At 40.8% G+C, this 21,762-nt stretch overlaps 1 protein-coding gene across 3 annotated transcripts in view; it reads right to left on the bottom strand.

Moving 5' to 3' along the window:
• Nucleotides 1-2,157: 2,157 nt before the first annotated feature.
• FSIP1 (fibrous sheath interacting protein 1) overlaps nucleotides 2,158-21,762 on the bottom strand; it is a 188,351-nt gene continuing 168,746 nt past the window's right edge. For all 3 annotated transcript variants that reach the window (XM_073348818.1, XM_073348817.1, XM_073348819.1), the window contains 2 exons: nucleotides 11,131-11,677; nucleotides 2,158-2,260 (listed from right to left, as the gene is read on the bottom strand). In XM_073348818.1, the coding sequence (XP_073204919.1) occupies nucleotides 2,226-2,260; nucleotides 11,131-11,677 (582 nt within the window). In that variant the 3' untranslated portion in view covers nucleotides 2,158-2,225. The remainder of the gene's footprint in view (nucleotides 2,261-11,130; nucleotides 11,678-21,762) is intronic.

The following is a 21,762-nucleotide window of genomic DNA, read 5'->3' as shown; positions in this document are numbered from 1 at the left end:
GCCCCCTTCTTCACAGCAGGGCAGGTGCCTGTGAAAGGGCCCAGCTGAGGAGAAGCTGGCTAAAGTCCTGAAGCTGGCCTGAACCACAGCCCAGCTCCAGGGAAGAGAGGTGTGGGAAACTTCTGCATTAAAGAGGAAAAGTATAAAGGACAGTTTGGAAGATAGCCCCATTTGTGCCAGAGAAGCTGAGAGGCAGGCCTATTTATATGACGTTCTTCCTTTGGAGTTAAAAAAAACCCCTGAACGGCCACTATTCAATATACAAGCCCCACTTGATTTATTAAAACTCTCACTTGGGGAGACTGAGGCAGAGATACAATGGTGGCACTGCACTGGGCTGTTAGGGGATGCTCCATGGGTGAGGCCACCCACTAGAATTGTATATTTATCTATTCTTTGTGTCACCTCACAGATATTTTGTATGTATGAGATGATATTTTGATTTAATTTTTATGCTCTACAAAAAAGTTCCTAAGCTGCTAGTCCCCAAGATAACTTCACTGTTAGGCTTTCATTTTCTGACATAATATATAAATCATGCATACAATGTGGTGGCCTTGATCTGGAGGGGTTTGGGTCGGGTTCCTGAGCACAGCATTCACTAAACTACCAACGGGACAAGTGGCACTTGATTATGGCAATTATAATGCATCAGTTATCTAAATTCATAAGCTAAAACATATTGGGCTAGTTTCTGATCTGTTAAATCCATGTAAATCCCAAGTACGTCAATGGAGTAACTCCACTTGCATTTACACTGGTATCACAGATTAGACTTTGTCTGAATATGTTTATTACTTTGAGTTCGGATTAGCTCATGTATGACCTTTGCCATTTCTGACTTTGTATCAGTACAACCAGAAGTTTCTTCTCAATGAATGGTGGATAGACAGCATGAAATCTAAGAAAAAAATTATGCTTTTAGCTTGTGTTAACTGAAAACTTGTCAGTGTGATATATGTGGAGGTCACATTAAATTAATAGATTTCTTTGATGTAACTACCAAATTATCTTTGTTAGAACGACTATTTTTTTCCCTCAGAATCTTTAAAAAAAAATCACTTAAAAAAGTTATTTTATTCTCACATAATAGTGCACAAGATGAAAAGAAAATTGCCTCTTTAACAAAGCAAAAATTCAAGAGACAGAGTAGCGAGGGAGGGATTGGGGACAAAGTAAATTTTTAATACTGTTATCTCAAACATAAAACAGCTGCTGTTTTCCCCCCTTCTGCTAGACATTACCAGAAGGTTTCAGATTCCGATACTATCACTCCAGGTCCTGCATACCTTCTGTTACATCCAACTTCTAAATTCCATCTTCAGTTCTTATTCAGACAAAACTCCCATTAAGGACTGTGTATCTATCTGATTTTCAGTTACACTATTAGGCTTCTCCATACTGTCAAACTGGTGTAAAGGCATTTTAGTGCAACTAAGAAGCAGATCCTAAGAAAGGACTACAGAGACTGACTCACTGTCTCTGTGCAAATTAGTTATGTACCTCAACTAGAACCTAAGGCTACTTGCCACATGATTAAATTCTTATCTTCACCTATTGCTTAATCCTGCAAAGTGATGAGCACTCTAGCTCTAATCCAGCAAAGTATTATTGCACATACTTAACTATATGCATACAAGTTGTCATATTGATGTCAATTATTGTTGATTTAAAAATAAGCAAACGACTATGCAATTTGCTGAGTCAGGGACAGAGTGCTCACCACTTTACAGAATCCAGTCCGTACCACAGACAACTTCACTGCAGGCAGGAATAGCTGCAGTCAGATTTTAGCCATTTTTCTTCAAAACAGTAAAGTGTATGCAAAAAAAGGAAAAAAATAGATTATTAGAATTGACATGTCATATTTTTACAAAGTTCATATTCAATTTTACCAAATTCAATGCAACTTTGTGATTATATCTACTACTGTATGTTGAAAAAATGTACATTGCTGGTAAAACACTGAACACTATTATGTAAAATATTCACCAGAAATTCAATTAAATGGAATATTTTTCCTTTAAAACTCAAACTGCAATGTGTGACAATAATAACTGTCTCTGTAAGAAGAAACTATTTCACAGTAACAATTATGGTATGCAGTATATATATGCATGATGATTTCACTGTATTCAGAGTCTGAAATGATCATGTATTAATGAAAAACACTGAAGTGTAGTTTACCAATGTTTTATTAAAATGACTAAATTGGAGTATGTATATTACTCTGCTGTCACATCTTCAATCTTCAGATCATCTGCACAAAAGAAGAAATCATACATGAATTGCCTGAAGTCCAATAATATTCACAAGTAAAACTAAAAAAAGTAGTAACTGACTGTGATACACAATCTTCCTGAACACTAATAAGCCCAAAGAAAGCTGGGAATAAGAGCAGTCACTCATGCACATCTACTGACTGGACTCTCAAAATGGAGAAATATCAACTTTTGATGTATATGCCTGCACCTGTGGATACGTTTGGCTTCTGTTTATCCCAATAGGCATCATATGTGCATCCAAAGGTATTTGACCGTCTGCCTTTACCAGTTCTTGAGGGGAAGTAGAGACGTCACTTACCTCTCAATGATAACTGTAATCACTGTTCTCTTAAGGTAAGTGCTTTTTTAGCTCTGAAAGTAATTTTGCATCATAGACCTCCATGTTATGATGGATTTGAAATTAAAACTGAATCTGTTTTGGAAATAAACAACTAGCTTTATATTTCTGAATTATTTGAAAGTATAACATTATCCACTATTTAACTTAAACCACCACAGATTGTTCAAGCTCTTGAGCTAGATAGAGGTCTGAAATTTCAAAGAAGAAAATAGAAGGTTAGGCTGTAGACTTCCAATGACAGCTTTTTCCAGGTGAAAAGCAATCTCAAGAAACAGGCATCCAGAAGATAATCAGTATAAAGAGTTTGAACAAGATAGCTGGTCACAGATGTATTTTAATAATTTGTATTAGAAGATTTATGGTACAAAAAGCTCACATTATTTAATGATGCACACTCTCTCTGCAAAAGATTAATAATATAAAGAGAAATAAGTCTGGTATTATGTGACTGTAATCAAAGTCAGGTATTTTCTTTTTAATGCAGTTATGAAGGTACCTGTGTATTTATTTAGAAAGTCAGTGTTTTTGATCACATGGTCCTAGCAAACACTCCACCTCCCAGGACCACCATTTCCCTGAAACCATTGATTTTAATGGAGTTACTGTCAGCTGACCAGGATAAGGCGGTCTAGCCTAGTGGTGGGAGCAGGCATCAGGAACCAAGGACTAAGATCATAGCCGGATTCAGAAGGCAGAGCCAAGGGTCAAACCGGAGCTCAGGAACTGGAGCAAGAAGGGTAGCAAGCAAGAAGGGATTCAAGGCAGGGACAGGACAGAGGAAAGGCTGGGTGCAAGGCAGGAGCAGCAGGAACAAAGTAACACAGACACAGTTGTGGGCATGAGCACTGAGAAGCCAATAAGCTGCTGCTGGCTTAAGAGCCAGCCTGCTGCCCCAAGAGCCAGCCTGCTGTCCCCTGCAGCAAATCAGGTGGCGTAACCAATCAGGCAGCCTGCTACAGATCAGATGTCTGGATGAGGCTGCCTGGAGACTAGCTCTGCTGCAGGCCCTGATTCCTGACAGTTACTCAGAATTTACACAGTCACATGAGAAAGCAGAATTTGGCCCATTTAGTTAATCTTGAACTTTCCGGCAGACCTGAAGATAACATTCTTCTTTTCATCAATTCTAGCAGCAGGGGTTCTATGCATAAAGAAGTCAAATCCTGCCAGTTCCAGTTACTTGCCTGTTTTCTTGCCTTACCTGACACTCTATGCACTCACTGAAAAAGTACAATAATAAATTCTTGATTTTGTGCCATAAATGGCAATAGATGCTGGAGTATTAAGATCTGATCATTACCCACAAGTCTGTTAACTGGATTCTTTTTAATAGTACTAAATGTGTAAATCTTGCTAGGATTCTTCACTCTTCTTACAATGAATATGTGTTTTTTAAGGAACTAAGTGATGTGGGAAGTTACAGTATCTCTTGATGTTAAACATCTTCATTAACTTTTTTGATCATGAGAGACAGTGAGGTGAAACAAAGTTCAATATTTCTGTCTGAAAGCTAAGTAAATGAATGACACCTCAAATTCCTGCAGGGAATTTGCTACCAAATTTTAAAAAAATGTCTCTGTGTGTCTATATTGCCTTCTAAATCGAAAGGGATTAATAAAACAACTTTATAACAAAAGGCCAAACTCTACTCTTGGTTGATCAAGTGTAACTCCAAGCTTCCTGCCTGCATCTGGGGGTCAGAATTTTATCAGAAACATTTCTCTATGAGATGACATTCTGTTTTACTGTTTTTTTCCCAGATATTGAAGGACTCAAGCATTTATGATTCAGTTTAAGATTTTCTCTGCATTGTACAGACCAAAACATGCTCCATGTCTTAACTCTTGGGGGATATAAATTGACATTGATGTAACTGATTATTCCTCAGCACAGAGTACACCAGACCCTCGCTAGAATGCGCGTCTATATAACACGAATTCGGATATAATGCAGTCGCGGCCATGGATCCCAAATTTAAGTACTGTACAGTACAATTTTTTTGCGCATAGATGTGATAAATCGACCACTGAGCACTTTCCTGTCGACTCTAGTACTCCACCAGAATGAGGAGCGCAAGCACAGTTGACGGGAAAGCATCAGCTATTCATGCTTGATCAAGGTGTTATCGCCATTTTTAAGCAGCACTATCAACGGAACTTGGTACGACAAATGATAGAAAGCGAGTTGTCTGTCACCGATTTTCTGAAAAAGTTGACTATAGAAGACTTCTTTTACTTTGGCGGCGATTCCCGGAATTTATTATGCGCTGAAATGATAAACCGCTGTTGGATGGTGGGACTGAAAGAGTCATTTGGCCACCTGCTCCTGGAAGAAAATGAAGAAAGCAGGAATTCGACTTTGAGGGATTTATAGAGGAGGAAGTTGGAAGAACAGACATGGAGTGGATGCAGGAGCTGTGCCAGCAACTGTTCGGGCTCGGAGTAACTGTTCTGCCGCAGAATATCGAGTCCTGGATAAGAGGCGACGATGAAGCAGAAGAATTTTGTCCCGTTGCTGAAAGTCTAACGGATGACCAAATTCTTCAGGCAGTACGACCAAACATACATTCCAGAAGCTGAAGAATTGGCCTTCGCCATGGAAGAAGAAGAGGAAGATGAAGTAGACGTCGTTCCAATGTCAACTGCGACCATAGCCGGCTTAGAGACTGCTTTGAGATGGTTTGAGACGCAAGAAGTTGAGCCTATAAAAATTATGCAGCTACGTAGTCTTTTGCAGTTTGCTAAGCAGCAAGAAGCAAAAGCAACTCACCGACTCTTTTAAGAAAAACTAGATAAGTTTATTGTAATATCTACTTTAAATCTCTAATAAAGCAACACTTTTTTCTCATTTATTGTTTCCTTCAAGTAGGAGTTTATTTTCTAAGGTTTTCTATACTTTATGGATGTGACATTTACTGTATACAGTAATTTCATTTTAACGCGGTCCCCGCTATAACGCGGTACTTGGCATGGATCCCAAATCCCATGTTCTAGCGAGGGACTGGTGTACTTCTAAAATATCACAGTAAGCACTAAAATATCACAGTAAGATATTGTAAAAGTCCTGGATCGCTGCAGTCTGTATTTCTGCCTGCTTCAAGGGAGCTGATACTGTAAGATATAGCATGTAAGATTCACTTGCCTGACAAAACAAGAAGGTCCACTGCAAATATTAAGGATCAGGTCAAAAGCAGACAATAATCCCTATATATTTAAATAGAGATGAAAAAATATGAATAACTTCTGAGTTTTTCATTCTGTTTGAGAGGTATTGTACAATATCTGCTTCAGTAAGTGAATCTACAGGAATATATGTCAATGCTCTAGTGTACATCCATTCTCCGAAGGACTGTATTTTCATAAATAATTTAAAGAAAAAAGATGTGATTCAAAAGCTCAAAAAGACAATCTTTAAGAACTTGGATAAGCTTTTCCCTTCCCAAATAAGGAAAGATACAACAGACTTTCTTGCCTCCTGAGCTCGGAAAGTCTCAGTGAACATCCCAAAATAGATCTTATAAGAGAGATCTTATCTCTGACAAAGCAATACAGCCTTCAGTAGAAACACTTGAGAGGTACAAATAATGATTTTTTAAAGAAATGTAAATACTGAAGGCCAATGCACATACCTTCTCCCAGAAGGTCTACAGGCCAATGACCATGTTCTCCTGGCCTTGTAGGAAAAAGTAGAAACACTACTAACTTTCTAAATTGTCTGAGTCTAAAACACGGTCAAGGGTTTTTAAATAAGTATCTTCCACAAAGACCCTATCTTTTAGAAAAGCATAATTACCACATACTAATCTTCCACGATACTAGGAATTATAGTCATACTACATTTAGCAATATAGTACATGGCTAACTACATTAGGATTTTTTCACTGAAATTTATATATGCACAGTGTGCTTTAGTAAAAAATATTAATGAGTCACAATAAATCTATTTTTTCTATCTTAGAGGTCAATGGATAACTCATGCATAATGGACCAAATCTTGGATTTAAATAGCTTTCTTGGATGGAGTTCAATCCAGCTGCAAGGTCCAGCTTGAATTGTGTCACCTACTCAGATTCTCAGGAGTCAAATGTCCCAAAGAATAGTCCATGATTCTAAACCCCAGGCCTGAGTATTCGCTCTATTACACCAGCTTTACACTGGCATAACTCCATTCACTTAAACAATCACACTGAAGTAACACCAGAATAATAGAGTGAAGCATCAAGCTGCCACATACAAACTTCCACATATGATGTTTCAGAGGTGTTTTGAGATGATATAAGAGAAGACAATGATAGCATTGAGAGAGAGGCTAGCTTCCTCCCCAGCTGAGCAAGAACTGGGGAAACTGCATGATGGCCTGCAGAGGCTCTGAAATAAAGCTATCAGCCATTTCCATAGTAGTTTGGGGTGTGTAAACATGCCTGAACTGTCTACAACCATGGCCATTAAGGTCTTACCCCTACCTTCCCTTGGATTTGGGGCTATGTGGCTAACCAGTGAAGTGGTCTGGTAGAATTTTTCACTATGTTTCCTATTTCCAAAAAAGTAAAACATAAAATTATCCTTAGTGTGGTTCTTATATTAGGCGTAGTTTAAATATGTATACGTAACATGATGCAACTATGGGGATGTCTCTTTTAAAAATAATTTAAAAAAAACAACCCTGGAGCTTGGAATAAAGGATTAAGAAATCTGTTTAAATAAATATGGGTTGAAACTTTGAAAAGAAATGTATTTGCCAGAGATTGGACTCCACTGGAATCTCCAAGGATCTAATTCCTACATTAGTCAACATAATTTATCACATCTAGCTACTGGAGTAATACTGGGCTCATCTATAATATAATATTGAATAATTTCACAGCCTTGATAAAGGTTATGAACTTCCAGTCATGGCCATGAACAAATGTTATAGCTACACATGATTTGTCGTTGCAGGAATCACTTTAGTCCTTTGGATAAATAATGCAATCTTCTCTTTAGTGTTATATCCCATATAATCAGTAATAAACTGACAAAAAAAATTAAAATACCTCACATTTATTTTTGAATTTTAAGTTCTACATGTATTTTAATGTCCGAATGGCACATCTGAAATACCCTCTATCGGCCTCAATTTATGGGGAACTGGAAAATGGCTCAGTTATGAAAAATGACATTACAAATGTCCGAATTCTTTTTTTATACTTCCTTTCATTCTGCCCTACAGATCATCAGCTTTTCATGAGCCAAATCCACTTGTTCCAATTACCTGACCAGAACCTAATGTGATGAGTCAAAGACTCATGTGACAGCAGGTAAATGTGAAGAGGTTTTTCATTATGAAAAACTGAACCACAAAAGTTTGGGCAGAAAAATCTCTGCTACTTACCTACTTTCTTTCAAAGTATTTGATAAACAAAACAGGTTGGTAAATAACTATGTGCATTTAAACTTTACATATTTTAAAGTGTATATAGCTGAACATTATTCAACAATTAATGAAACAAAGGATAAATACACCAGACAATGTTGTGCTGACAGAGTGAACTACCATGACACAGAGACCCTTATATTATTATTAAAGCTACGTTTTAATCATGGATATTTTTAGTAAAAGTCATGGACAGGTCACGGGCAATAAACAAAAATTCACGGCCCGTGACCTGTCCATGACTTTTACTATATACCCTTGACTAAAAGTTGGGGGTGGGGGGCACCCTGGAAGGGTGGCCCTGGGAGCACCACAGGTGCTGGGGGGGATGGCCTGGGGGGCACCATGGGCACTGGGGAGGGGGGCGCTCCAGGGGTGCCACGGGCTGGGGGGGTGGTTGGTGGGGCTGGGTGGGCTCCCTAACTGGCTCCTGGGAAGCGACGACCCCAGCTCCCAGTTCCACGTGCTGCCTCTGCTCCACCCCAAGCTCTCATTGGCTGGGAACCTGGCCAATGAGAACTGCAGGGGTGGTGCCTGCGGGCGGAGGCAGCACATGGAGCTAGGAGCTGAGGGAAGGGAGTTGCTGTCCCCCTTCCGGAGAGCTCCCCCCAAGGAAAGCACTGTCTTGCACCCCAAGCCCCAGCTCTGAGCTCCCCTGACACCCAAACTCCTGCTGCTGGGGGGCGGGAAAGCCCGAGTGTGCCCCAGCAGCGGCTGGTGCGCCTGGCCCAGGGGCTGCCCGAGCTGCTCAGGCGGTCCTTGGGCCAGATGCACGGGCCACTGCAGAAGTCATAGAAAGCCACGGAATCCATGACTTCCATGACCTCTGTGACAAAACGGAGCCTTTATTATTATGTAATAAATCTAACAAAGTAATTCTATAGACTTCAGTGCTTTAGCATGTGATGTTCTACATGGGAAAATTACTTACCAAGTGTTTGTTTTGTTATGATCTACTCTCTTCTCTACTCTGCAAGAAAGATACCTCAAATTATGCCAGTATGGCTCCACTGTCCTATCAGGAAACAGGAACTAAGTGAAATTGCTAGTCTCACAGCCCTATATAAGATGATGGTTCATCTGCAAATTTTGTCACTTCACTTTTTACCCCTTTTTCCAGATCATTTGTGTCTATGTTGAACAGCACTGGTCTCAGTACAAATCTCTGGGGGAAACCACTCCTTCCATTCTGAAAAATGACCATTTATTCGTACCCTTTTTTTCCTATCTTTTAACCATGTTGACAATCCATGACAGGACTTCCCTCTTCAGAACCTTTGGTGTTGGACCTTGTCAAAGGCTTTCTGAAAGTCCAAGTTCACTATATCCACTGGATCACCCTTCTCCACATGTTTGTTGACCCCCTCAAAGAATTTGAATAGATTGGTGTGGAATGATGTCTCTTTACAAAAGCTGTGTTGACTCTTACCCAACAAGTCATGTTCATCTATGTGTCTGAAAATTCTGTTTGTATGACTCTGTAAAGAAGGCTATTTGCTTCCTGGCTCGTCATCTCTGTTTTGTTCTTCTCTAATATCTTCTCTCTGTCATCCTTACACCTGTCATTATCGTATGTCTTTTGAGAAGGAAAGGGGAGAAAGATCTTGCAGATCTTGTTTCCCCATGCTTCCAGGATGAGGTAGTAAGATAAGACTGGGGTGTGGTAAGCAGGGTCTTACCTCTGCAGGCTCAGTTACTGACAATCTTTCTTACCTCCTCATTCCTGATAGGTGGAGTGATAACAATATAATGTGAGGCACCATTTTTACAGAGGGGAAGCAGAATAATGTGCAATCAAAGCAACCATTATGATCAGAGCTCAAAAATGCTACTGTAATAAGGAGGTGTGACAGAGCTCTGCTAAGTTATACCTGAATCCAAATTTGGAAATGATTAGGTATAGCATGACAATAATTATTAAATGATGAGATCTAATTTAGTAAATTAAAGAGGATTTTGTTAAATTACAATAAAATCAAAAGATCTCAATTTATCACAGTCAGTAACGTTAACAGTGTTTTACCAATCTGATGCGATTTTTAGCTAACAATGATATATAGATCTGTGCCTCGCTGATTTATTAGAACACAATTCTGTTTTTAAAAAAAGAGGGGTGACTTGCACAGCTATTAGGCTAAAAATCTGAATTTGGATTTTTATTAAAATATCATAATACAAATGTGTTGCATCAGTAAAGAAATTAGAAATGTGGACACACCTAAAATTTTATAGTAATACATAGTCTCTGTTTAACTGTGCACTGGGTGATATGTACAAGTCTGTCTTTAATGAATGTAAACAACTAAAATTAATATGTAGAATACCAATATGTATATTTAGTATACTTTTATACTATGTGCATCCTGTCAGCATACAGGGTTGAAGTGCTGTAAGCAATTCTGATTAATTTTTCTTATATTTAGATAATGATATCATTTTATTTTATTTTTTAAGTATGGAGTTTGTCATATCAGAGAAACAACTCAACAGATATATGCTGGGACTCGTGTGAATTAACATGGAAACTACTATGAGAATATATGTTCTCCAGAAACAGAAAGGAAGTTCAAGATGAAGAAAAGAAACAACAGGTTTTACTATTATAAAAAAATATTCCATGTGTTTCTAGCATTATTTTCCAGTTGACAGTATTAATCCCAATCAATACTATCAATATAATAAGATGCCAGGATTGTCACTCTGAAGCGATAGAAACAGCTACAAGCATGATTGAGGGCTCTTTTTGTTCAGAATATCACCAGGTTGAATCCTCACTGGGTTTTGCAATCTGTTACCATCCAATTTTTAAGTTCTCAGCCATTTTGACTTTATGAATGATACCCATGTGACAACATGGGCTTTCAGCTACTAGTATTTCATAAAACTATTAATTTTGGGGGCAATTACATCAGGGCAAGAATTTTGAAAAACAGCTTGTGTGTGTTATTTTTGGCATGGTTTTATGCTTTATAAAAGTACTTTGTTGCCCCACCACTGTAATTGTATTGCATTAGTGAATATCTTTGGTGAGAAACTGCTTCTTTTGTTCATCTTAATCAAAAGCCTATTCTAAATGGTTGTTAAGAGCCTCACCTCCTCTGGTCTGCAATGGTATGCTGGGAATGTCAGCCTCTGTGGATAGTTCATTGTTCATGCTGATGCAATAAAATGGTTCATCCAAGAAAGAGGGTTTTTTCAATCTTTTTGCGCTGAGTGCTCTTGACATAAAGTAACCTTCAGTATTACTCTTATTCTCCATCTCCTGTGAACTTTCTAGGTCATCAGGTTCTTCTATTTGGGCCACAGAATCCTTTGATAAATGACTAATGGCCAATGCTTTACTGAGATAGTAGCCACAGGTTTCACTCTCTGCACTTTCACATATACTTTTATCTTCGATACCAGCCCCCTCCTGAGCTGATAACATCCCCACGCTACGGGCTTCATCTAACAGTTTGGAAAGAGTAGACCTGGAGAGCAGGGTGGAGTCTTGAGTTGTGTAACAAAAGGGACTTATTCCATCAGAAAGAGATTCCTGTAATTCTGGCATGGTAACATTGCTTGTTGTTCTTGGAAACTGCATACATTCTTCCAGAAGAGTCACAAGCTGCCCTTCAGAGAGACAAGGTACTTCTTCAGGCTGGAAAAAACAAGCAAAAATTTCTTCCTGTCAAAATCTAACTATTAATAAAACCATCACAGAAGAGTTTGGCAGACACAAAAGAATGAATATTGATGCTATTATTTTAGGGGTTTCCTGAGTTTAAATATACTTATATGTAATTATACTACTTATTAAACCGTTCCAAAGGGTGTGAGATAGATTAGACACTGAAACTTATTAAGGAGGCCTGCTGTATACCAGGCACTTAATGGAGAGGCCTTTCATTTCACCTACAATTTCACACAAGACTTCATATTATTAAAGATAAAAGCACAGTCGTTTACCTACTAAGTTAAACAGTTTAGTTACTTTTTAAAAATATAATATTTCCTTGTTGATTTCAGGGCTCTATTCTCTTTCAAATATCAAGAGAAACAGAATACATAGCTGAAATTTAATTTTTAATTTGGATGATATATTTGGAGCTCTTACACCCATGTATCCCTTTTTCAGTCAATTTCTTATACTAACAATGAGGGGGCAGTTATATTAGACAGGGCTTATGATGTAAAATTTCAGTCATCACAACCTTTAATGCTCCTTTGGGTATGTCTACACTACAAAATTAGGTTGAATTTATAGAAATCGGTTTTGTAGAAAGCGGTTTTATACAGTTGATTGTGTGTGTCCCCACACAAGTGCTCTAAGTGCATGTAGTCAGCAGAGTGTGTCCACAGTACCGAGGCAACCATCGACTTCCGGAGCGTTGCACTGTGGGTGGCTATCCCACAGTTCCCGCAGACTCCGCCGCCCATTTGAATTCTGGGTAGAAATCCCAGTTTCTGATGGGGCTAAAACATTGTCGCAGGTGGTTCTGGGTACATATCATCAGGCCCCTGTTCCCTCCCTCCCTCCATGAAAGCAAGGGCAGACAATCGTTTTGTGCCTTTTTTCTTGAATTACCTGTGCAGACGCCATACCACGGCAAGCATGGAGCCCACTCAGCTAACCGTCACCGTATGTCTCCTGGGTGCTGGCAGACGTGGTACTGCATTGCTACACAGCAGCAGTTCATTGCCTTTTGGCAGCAGACAGTGCAGTATGACTGGTAGCCGTCATCGACGTAGTCCTGGGTGCTCTTTTAATCGGGCTCCTGGGCAAACATGGGAGTGACTCTGCCAGGTCATTTCCCTTTTAAGTTTCATCTCATGGCGATTCAGTCCTACCGGCAGTGCGCTGTCTTTTAACCTCCAGCCAGCAGAAGATGATGGCTAGTCATCATACTGCACCATCTTCTGCCAAGCACCCAGGAGATGATGACGGCTAGCGGTCGTACTTCACAGTCTGCTGCCAGCAAGATGTATAAAGATAGATGAAGTGGCTCAAAACAAGAAATAGACCAGATTTGTTTTGTATTCATTTTCTCCTCCCTCCCTCCTTCCCTCTGTGAAATCAATGGCCTGCTAAACCCAGTTTTGAGTTCTATCCTTGAGGTTTTGAGTTCTATCCTTGAGGGGGCCATTCAGTTTCTCGCAAAGCCAACCCCTTTGTTGATTTTAATTCCCTGTAAGCCAACCCTGTAAGCCATGTTGTCAGTCGCCCCTCCCTCCGTCAGGGCAATGGCAGACAATCGTTCCGCGCCTTTTTTCTGTGCAGACGCCATACCACGGCAAGCATGGAGCCCACTCAGATCACTTTGGCAATTAGGAGCACATTAAACACCATGCACATTATCCAGCAGTATATGCAGCACCGGAACCTGGCAAAGTGATACCGGGCGAGTAGGTGACATCAGTGCGGTAACATGAGTGATGAGGACATGGACACAGACTTCTCTCAAAGCAGGGGCCCTGGCAACGTGGGCATCATGGTGCTAATGGAGCAGGTTCATGTGGTGGAACGCCAATTCTGGGCTCGGGAAACAAGCAGACTGGTGGGACCACATAGTGTTGCAGGTCTGGAACGATTCCCAGTGGTTGCGAAACTTTCGCATGCGTAAGGGCACTTTCATGGAACTTTGTGACTTACTTTCCCCTGCCCTGAGGTGCAAGAATACCAAGATGAGAGCAGCCCTCACAGTTGAGAAGCGAGTGGCAATAGCCCTGTGGAAGCTTGCAATGCCAGACAGCTACCAGTCAGTCAGGAATCAATTTGGAGTGGGCAAATCTACTGTGGAGGCTGCTGTGATGCAAGTAGCCAACGCAATCAAAGATCTGCTGATATCAAGGGTAGTGACCCTGGGAAATGTGCAGGTCATAGTGGATGGCTTTGCTGCAATGGGATTCCCTAATTGTGGTGGGGCCACAGACGGAACCCATATCCCTATCTTGGCACCAGAGCACCAAGCCGGCGAGTACATAAACCGCAAGGGGTACTTTTCAATAGTGCTGCAAGCACTGGTGGATCACAAGGGACGTTTCACCAACATCAACATGGGATGGCCAGGAAAGTTACATGACACTCGCATCTTCAGGAATTCTGGTCTGTTTCAAAAGCTGCAAGAAGGGACTTTATTCCCAGACCAGAAAATAACTGTTGGGGACGTTGAAATGCCTATATGTACCCTTGGGGACCCAGCCTACCCCTTAATGCCATGGCTCATGAAGCCATACACAGGCAACCTGGACAGTAGTCAGGAGCTGTTCAACTACAGGCTGAGCAAGTGCAGAACGGTGGTAACATGTGCATTTGGACATTTAAAAGCGCGCTGGTGCAGTTTACTGACTCGGTTAGACCTCAGCGAAACCAATATTCCCACTGTTATTACTGCTTGCTGTGCGCTCCATAATATCTGTGAGAGTTACGGGGGAGACGTTTATGGCAGGGTGGGAGGTTGAGGCAAATCACCTGGCTGCTGGTTTCGCACAGCCAGACACCAGGGCGGTTAGAAGAGCACAGGAGGGCGCGGTGCGCATCAGAGAAGCTTTGAAAACCAGTTTCATGACTGGACAGGCTACGGTGTGAAAGTTCTGTTTGTTTCTCCATGATGAAACCCACCACCCCTTGGTTCACTCTACTTCCCTGTAAGCTAACCACCCTCCCCTCCTCCCTTCAATCACCGCTTGCAGAGGCAATAAAGTCATTGTTGCTTCACATTCATGCATTCTTTATTCATTCATCACACAAATAGGGGGATAACTACCAAGGTAGCCCAGGAGGGGTGGTGGAGGAGAGAAGCACCAGGAGGGGTGGTGGAGGAGGGAAGGACAAGGCCACACAGCACATTAAAAGTTTAAAACTTTTAAAACTTATTGAATGCCAGCCTTCTGTTGCTTGGGCAATCCTCTGGGGTGGAGTGGCCGGGTTGCTGAAGGCCCCCTCACCGCGTTCTTGGGTGTCTGGGTGAGGAGGCTATGGAACTTGGGGAGGAGGTCTGTGCTCCTGCTGCCTTTCCTGCAGCTCCACCAGACGCCTGAGCATGTCAGTTTGCTCCCCCATTAGCCTCAGCATTGCATCCTGCCTCCTCTCATCGTGCTCCTCCCTCCTCTCATCGTGTTCATTTAATGCTTTCCTGGACTCTGCTATTGTTTGCCTCCACACATTCTACTGAGCTCTTTCAGTGCGGGAGGACTGCATGAGGTCTGAGAACATATCGCGAGTTCGTTTTTTTCGCCTTCTAATCTGCACTGGTCTCTGGGATGGAGATGATACAGGAGCATAGAAATGTTTGCAGCTGCGGGAGGAAAAAAAGGGAGAGTAGTATTTAAAAAGATACATTTTAGAGAACGAAGGGAAGACTATTTCACACTGACATAGCACATATGCTTTGGGTACAGGGTCGCATTTTGCCTCTTATATTGGCTGCCTGCCAGTTTGGTGTGAGACATCATATACGCTTGGCTGGGCAACAGAATTCGGCTTGCAGACAGCTATGGTAAGGCAAAGGGTTTCGGCTTCTTCAACTTTCATAACATGTGGGAATGGTTTCAAACAGCAGCGTCCTTCTTTCCCATATCAAGCAAAGCCTGTTGGGTTGGCCATTTAAAAGCAGGGGCTGCGGTTTTAGGGTGAATGTGCAGCACAACCCAATCCCCCCCCCTAACACACACACACCCAATTCTCTGTGATGATCGCTTCACCCCACGGCTAGTATCAGGGAAGATCCCTGTCAGCCAAACGTGAACAGCTCAGTATGAACGGGCCTCCCCACACCGCGTGGCTAACAGCAGGGATGATTTCTTTTCAGCCAAAGGCAAATAGCCCAGCAGGAATGGGCACCCCTGAATGTCCCCTTGGTGTGGTAAAGTGTCCTACCATGGAGGACGGAATAAGGCTGCCCTCCCCACAAACCTTTTGCAAAGGCTTTTAGAGTACCTCCAGGAGAGCTTCATGGAGATGTCCCTGGAGGATTTCCACTCCATCCCCAGACACGTTAACAAACTTTTCCAGTAGCTATACTGGCCACAAGTGCATCCCAAGTATTCAGGGCAAATCAACTATTAAACACGCTTGCTTTTAAACCCTGTATTATATTTACAAAGGTACACTCACCAGAGGTGCCTTCTCTGGCTTCATGGTCTGGGAGCCCGCCTTGGGACGGTTGGGAGGGTATTGGCTCCAGGGTGATGAACAGTTCCTGGCTGCCGGGGAGAAGGGATTCTCTGCTTGCCGCTGTGTGCTATCCTCAAGCTCCTCCTCCTCATCCACAAAATCCTCATCACTGTTGCGTGAGACTCCCCCCTTGCAGGTGTCCACAGACAGTGGTGGGGTAGTGGTAGGGGCCCCCCTTAGAACTGCATGCAGCTCATCATAGAAGTGACATGTATGGGGCTCTGACCTGGAGCGAGCGTTTGCCTCCTTTGTTTTTTGATAGGCTTGCCTGGACTCCTTAATTTTCACGCGGCACTGCTGTGTGTCCCTGTTGTAGCCTCTGTCCATCATCCCCTTGGAGATTTTGGCACATATATATTGGCATTTCGTCTTTTGGAGTGGAGTTCTGCCTGCAAGGATTCTTCTCCCCATACAGCGATCAGATCCAGTACCTCCCATTCGGTCCATGCTGGAGCTCTTGTGATTCTGGGACTGCATGGTCACCTGTGCTGATCAGCTCGCCACGCTGGCCAAACAGGAAATGAAATTCAAAAGTTCCCAGGAATTTTCCTGTCTACCTAGCCAGTGCATCTGAGTTGAGAGTGCTGTCCAGAGCGGTCACAATGGAGAACACTCTGGGATAGCTCCCAGAGGCCAATACCATCAAATTGTGTCCACACTACCCCAAATTCGACACAGCGAGGTCAATTTTAGCGCTAAACCCCTCGCCAGGGAGGAGTACAGAAATAGATTTTAAGAGCCCTTTAAGTCGACAAAACAGGCTTGGTCGTGTGGACGGGTGCAGGGTTAAATCGACCTAATGCTGCTAAATTTGACCTAAACTCTTAGTGTAGACCAGGACTTAGTGTCCATTCAAGCACTAGCCTTTGAAATTCTATTTAGAAGTCTGAATAACCAGGGGAAATGATGGGAATATATACTTACATTAAATGTATTGTATATATGAAACCACAAAAGCACTTTAATACCTGGGATTATATAGAAAGTTGATACTATATAATATTTGTATATGTCAAACAAAATCATTCTTTTATGGTTAACTGTACACATTTAGGAGGTTCAATACTTGGAATCAACAGTAAATTCTTAGGAGGACACTAAATTCCAGTTCTCCTAAGCTTTCATTGTCTTCACTGTAATGTACTTATAAAACCTCATTAAACAGACAAAACATTTACAGAGATATTATTTTAATAACATATAAATACATCATATTCATATTGTTCAGAATATAGAAACCACATACTGGACAAGGCAAAATGATCTATGAAGTCTGGTTCCTATTATAATTGGAAAAGCTCCAATTGTTCTTGCAAATTTTTAATAGGGAACTGAATCCCATTCAATTGCTAGGCTTTTTACTGCTAATGGTCCAAGAAACTAATTCCTAGCCTGGAGTCTAGGATGCCTGTTAATGACCTTTCGAGCAAGAATCTATTTATGTGTGCAGCTAGTTCTCCTGACCCCAGTTGCCTCTCTCTACCTGAGGGTCTTTTGTGTTTAGCTGAATTCCTCAGAGGCATGGGTCTATAGGATAAATCTTACTGCATGTGGTAGGAATGCACACTTGTACTTATTTTGTGTATAGACCTGCTCTGACTCTGGGCTTACAAGTTCAAAGCATTAGGAATGTTTTCAATTTCTATACAATAATGGAGACAGACTACTAAATTCATTCTCTGTACTAGAAAAAAGACAAAGGAATATTTAAGCCTTTTTGTTTTGTGATAAGATATATTTTTGTTGTTCACCTTGAAGGTACTACAGTTACTTGCTGTGACTATGTCTCTGAAGTTGTTCAGTTTGATTCCTTAAAATTGTTGGAAATGTATTGTAACTGTAATGTAATGTCAAATGTACGGTTTGTAATCTGTTCTGAAATAATCATCTCCCTTCCTGCTGAAAGGAATCCATGACAAGAGTGCAATAACCTACTGAAACAACAATCTGGCTTTTGACACACCAGCAGTGGTATCATTTGGAAGTTTTAAATAGTTATTTACTAAATGATAAATAGCACTTTAAGTGCATAGCTCTACCATATCACCAACAAGGCAATCCTTGCCCTGTACCTTTCCATTTAGCATCTCACACCAACACGCCCGCTCAACAGCCAGGCAATGCCATACATTACCCTCCCTCCTCAATAATCACACATATTTGTCAGTCAACACCACTCATTAGGATATTTGCTTAATCTAATACATTGCATACAAACACCTGGAGACAGCTGATTATTAAACGTGAATGATTTGCCTAAAGTTTTCCAAAAACACTTTAAGGCCCAGATCCTGCAAATACTTACACACATGCCTAAATTCGGGCAAGTAAGTAGCATTTCTGAAGTCAGCACAGGACTGGGGTTTAAAAAACTTGAAAATTGGTTTTAAGTTGTTGAGTCTTATGCTAATCAGAGCCCTGTGTTAATTCTGAGGTGCAATTGCCAGTTATGTCTTTCTAACTTTTTTAAAAACACTAAGAACACAGAAAAAAGATTAAAGAAAAAAATTAGTCTGACATCTGTGAGGTTAATTCCAAGAGGAAATGTAACAAAGACTGCTAAAAAGAATGGGCCGCCAATGTAGCTAAGCAAGGGTGAATCTGGCCCAGAGTCTCCACTAATTTTGTGCCATTAAAAAATTAAGGAATGAAGCCAGACAGAATAACTTGAAACATTAATTTTGTTATTTGTAATCCTATTTGCAAACCTGCTAAAACTATTATTATTCTCAAGTGTCTACTCCACTGAAATGCTGCTCAGTTAAAATTTAAGGACAATTAAATCACAAAACATCATATGGAAACTAAATAAAATACTAACAAGCCACAGTACAAAGATATATTTACATCTGAAAAGAAATCAATCAGAGCTACACAAAGGTTTGCATCCATTCATGCAAATGGCAGTTTTCAGCATTACACCAGGTTCATGAAGAATCAAAATAACTGAGTAGCAGGTGCAACTTGTCTTGTTTTAACGTGGACAACAAAACAAAGACAAAGACAAGACAAGACAAGACATTCAGCTTCCAGAGGCAGAGAGAATATTCTGAATGAGCCAAAAGAAAACTAACCAATTTCCTTCACACAATTTGAAATGAATGATTAAAAAAGACAGAATAATAAATTGAGGTATAAGGTTCCCAGGTAATATTAACCACCATTCAGCACTCAAAGGTATCAAGCCATTAGGGGTGGACAGAAGTATGGATGGAATTGTTCTACAACATTTTCCAGGGAAAAATAAAAGAGCACTGGGATAAAAGAGAAGGTTGTGTATGAAGAGGATTCCTGATCCATGTAGGAAACGTTCCTTTGCATGTTCTCTCTTTCTGCCCATCTGTTATTCTCCTTCCTACACATTAGTCCCCTCACCCTTTTCTAGTTTCTGCATTGTATCCCTTATGCTGCTTTACTTGTGCTATTAGCAGCAGAGTAAACATGTCTAATATCCCATTCTCTGAAGATGCTTCTGGGAGCAGAAGAGAAACAATGCGGGGGGAGGGGAGAAAGTTGAAGGGAGGAGGGGATGACAGAAAAAGGAAGACAAGAGGATTAGCGGGGACCTTCTAATACTATTGGTCAAAGCGGAATGTCAACTTGCAGTATCCTATTTTCATGGTCTCAATATCAGCAAGGCGACCAGCAGCTTTCAGAACCACAACAAAGTGAGTGTCGAAGGGTAGGTGGCTGATGGAAGACATGAAGGCTTCCCAGGGGAAAACAAGCCTAGAAACAGAAAAAACTAAGAACTGAAAACAGCCTAAAAGCTTCATTTTGTTAGTAGTTTGGGAAGTGGGGGGGAGGGAAGGGTGAAGAGATATCACTAAAGAGTTACTTTCCTTGTTTTCCTTTGGTGGGGATAGAGCAAGATTCAGGTGAAATTAACGGCCTTGATAGGGACATTGGTTTGTGTAATTTTGTTAATATTTAGAAGATCAATACAGATAAAACAAGAAGAGACAGAAGAGTGAAAAAATAAAGGGTAAGTCAGATACCCAAACTTTGTGACAACAAAGGCTACTTGGGTAACTGTGCTGAGAGCCTGAAAGCTGAAACTAATTTCTGTCTATCTATCCACACACACACAAAGTCATTAAAAATGAATATACTTGTGATAGCCTGTACCCTTATGTTCACCCTTTTTACAAAACTAACATAAATTTTGTACAAAGTGCCTTGTGAGGAATCATTTGAAAACTCATAATCTGCTGAACATTATTGTTCTGGTAAAATATGTGTAGCAAAGTTATAAAATTCTACTGTATATGACAGGTTCCAAATTTGGGGAAACAGCTTCAAACCAGTTCCCCAGAGACAAACGGCTGGCCAACACCTCAGCCAGGTGTCAGTATAATCAAATGGACTATCACCTGGTTAAGCAGTCATTCCTTGACAGGAAGAAGGGTGTGAGTGAGAAATTTAGATCTTGGCAATGGAACAGCTGGACGTTCCTGTACAAAGAGACTTTCTGTCACCTGAACCTCAGCTGGAAATGATTTTCAAAGAGGAAAAGAACTATAAGAAGTGAGAACAGAGGACACAAGTCATCTCTCCTCCCTTTGTCTCTGCCCACAACATCTACAATGACTGAAGGACAAGGAAAGGAGCATTGGACTGGGTGATGGGGTCCAAGCTGAAGGGCATCCATCCAGTAAGACTGCAAAAGCATGTGGTGAGAGAGACATTTTGCTTTGAATTCACTCAGCCTGTTAGATATTAATTGCATTTTACCTTTTATTTTCTTGTAACCAAATTCTGATTTTATACCTCATTACTTGTAATCACTTAAAATCTTTCTTTCTGTAGTAAATAAACTTGTTTTATTGTTTTATCTGAACCACTGTGTTTGCACTGAAGTGTTTTGGAAATTCCATCTGAGATAATAGGATTTGTGCTATTAATAAACTGACGGATTTTCTATGAGCTTGTATTGTCCATGAAGGTAGTGGGCAGTACAAGACACACACTTCTGAGGACTAGTCAGGGACTGGAAATTTGCTGGTGTCACTCTCCAGTATAATTTAGGAGTGGCTGGCTAGAGCACTCATATAATACAGCTGGGAGTATTTTACATGCTGGAGGCTGTGTGGGGGCAGACCAGGAGTGGTTGCTTTCAAAGTGGAGCAGTGTAAAAGACACCCCAGGCTGGAGAATTGAGGGGATACAGCTGTTCAACAATCCAGATTGTACTCTGGGTAATGTCACAATACTAATCATAGTATCTGATGTTACTTTATCTCAAAAACCAGAAATTTGTTTGAGTTGGCAAATAATGAAAACCTGCACTTGATAATCTTTGGCCTCATTCTGCAGTTACAAGGAGGGTTTAGCAACGAGCCACACACAGTGATGCCACAAGAGGGAAAAAAATAAAAAGAAAGCTAATATCTTTAAAAACTATTCCCTCTAATTTGGAATCACAGACTCTAAAATAACAAACAATCATATGGTATTACTGCAGGGCAGAGTTAAGGTTGTTTGGGTGCCTTATCTGTGCATTTCTTACCTTATTGTATTTGGATTTGTTTTAAATGTAACTGGAAAGGTTCAGACTCATCCCTACAGTG

This window comes from Lepidochelys kempii, chromosome 6, assembly GCF_965140285.1.
Source record: "Lepidochelys kempii isolate rLepKem1 chromosome 6, rLepKem1.hap1, whole genome shotgun sequence".
In the NCBI taxonomy this organism is placed as follows: domain Eukaryota; kingdom Metazoa; phylum Chordata; order Testudines; family Cheloniidae; genus Lepidochelys; species Lepidochelys kempii.
Note: the sequence above shows the minus strand (reverse complement) of the source record. Positions and strands in the feature narration are given on the sequence as shown.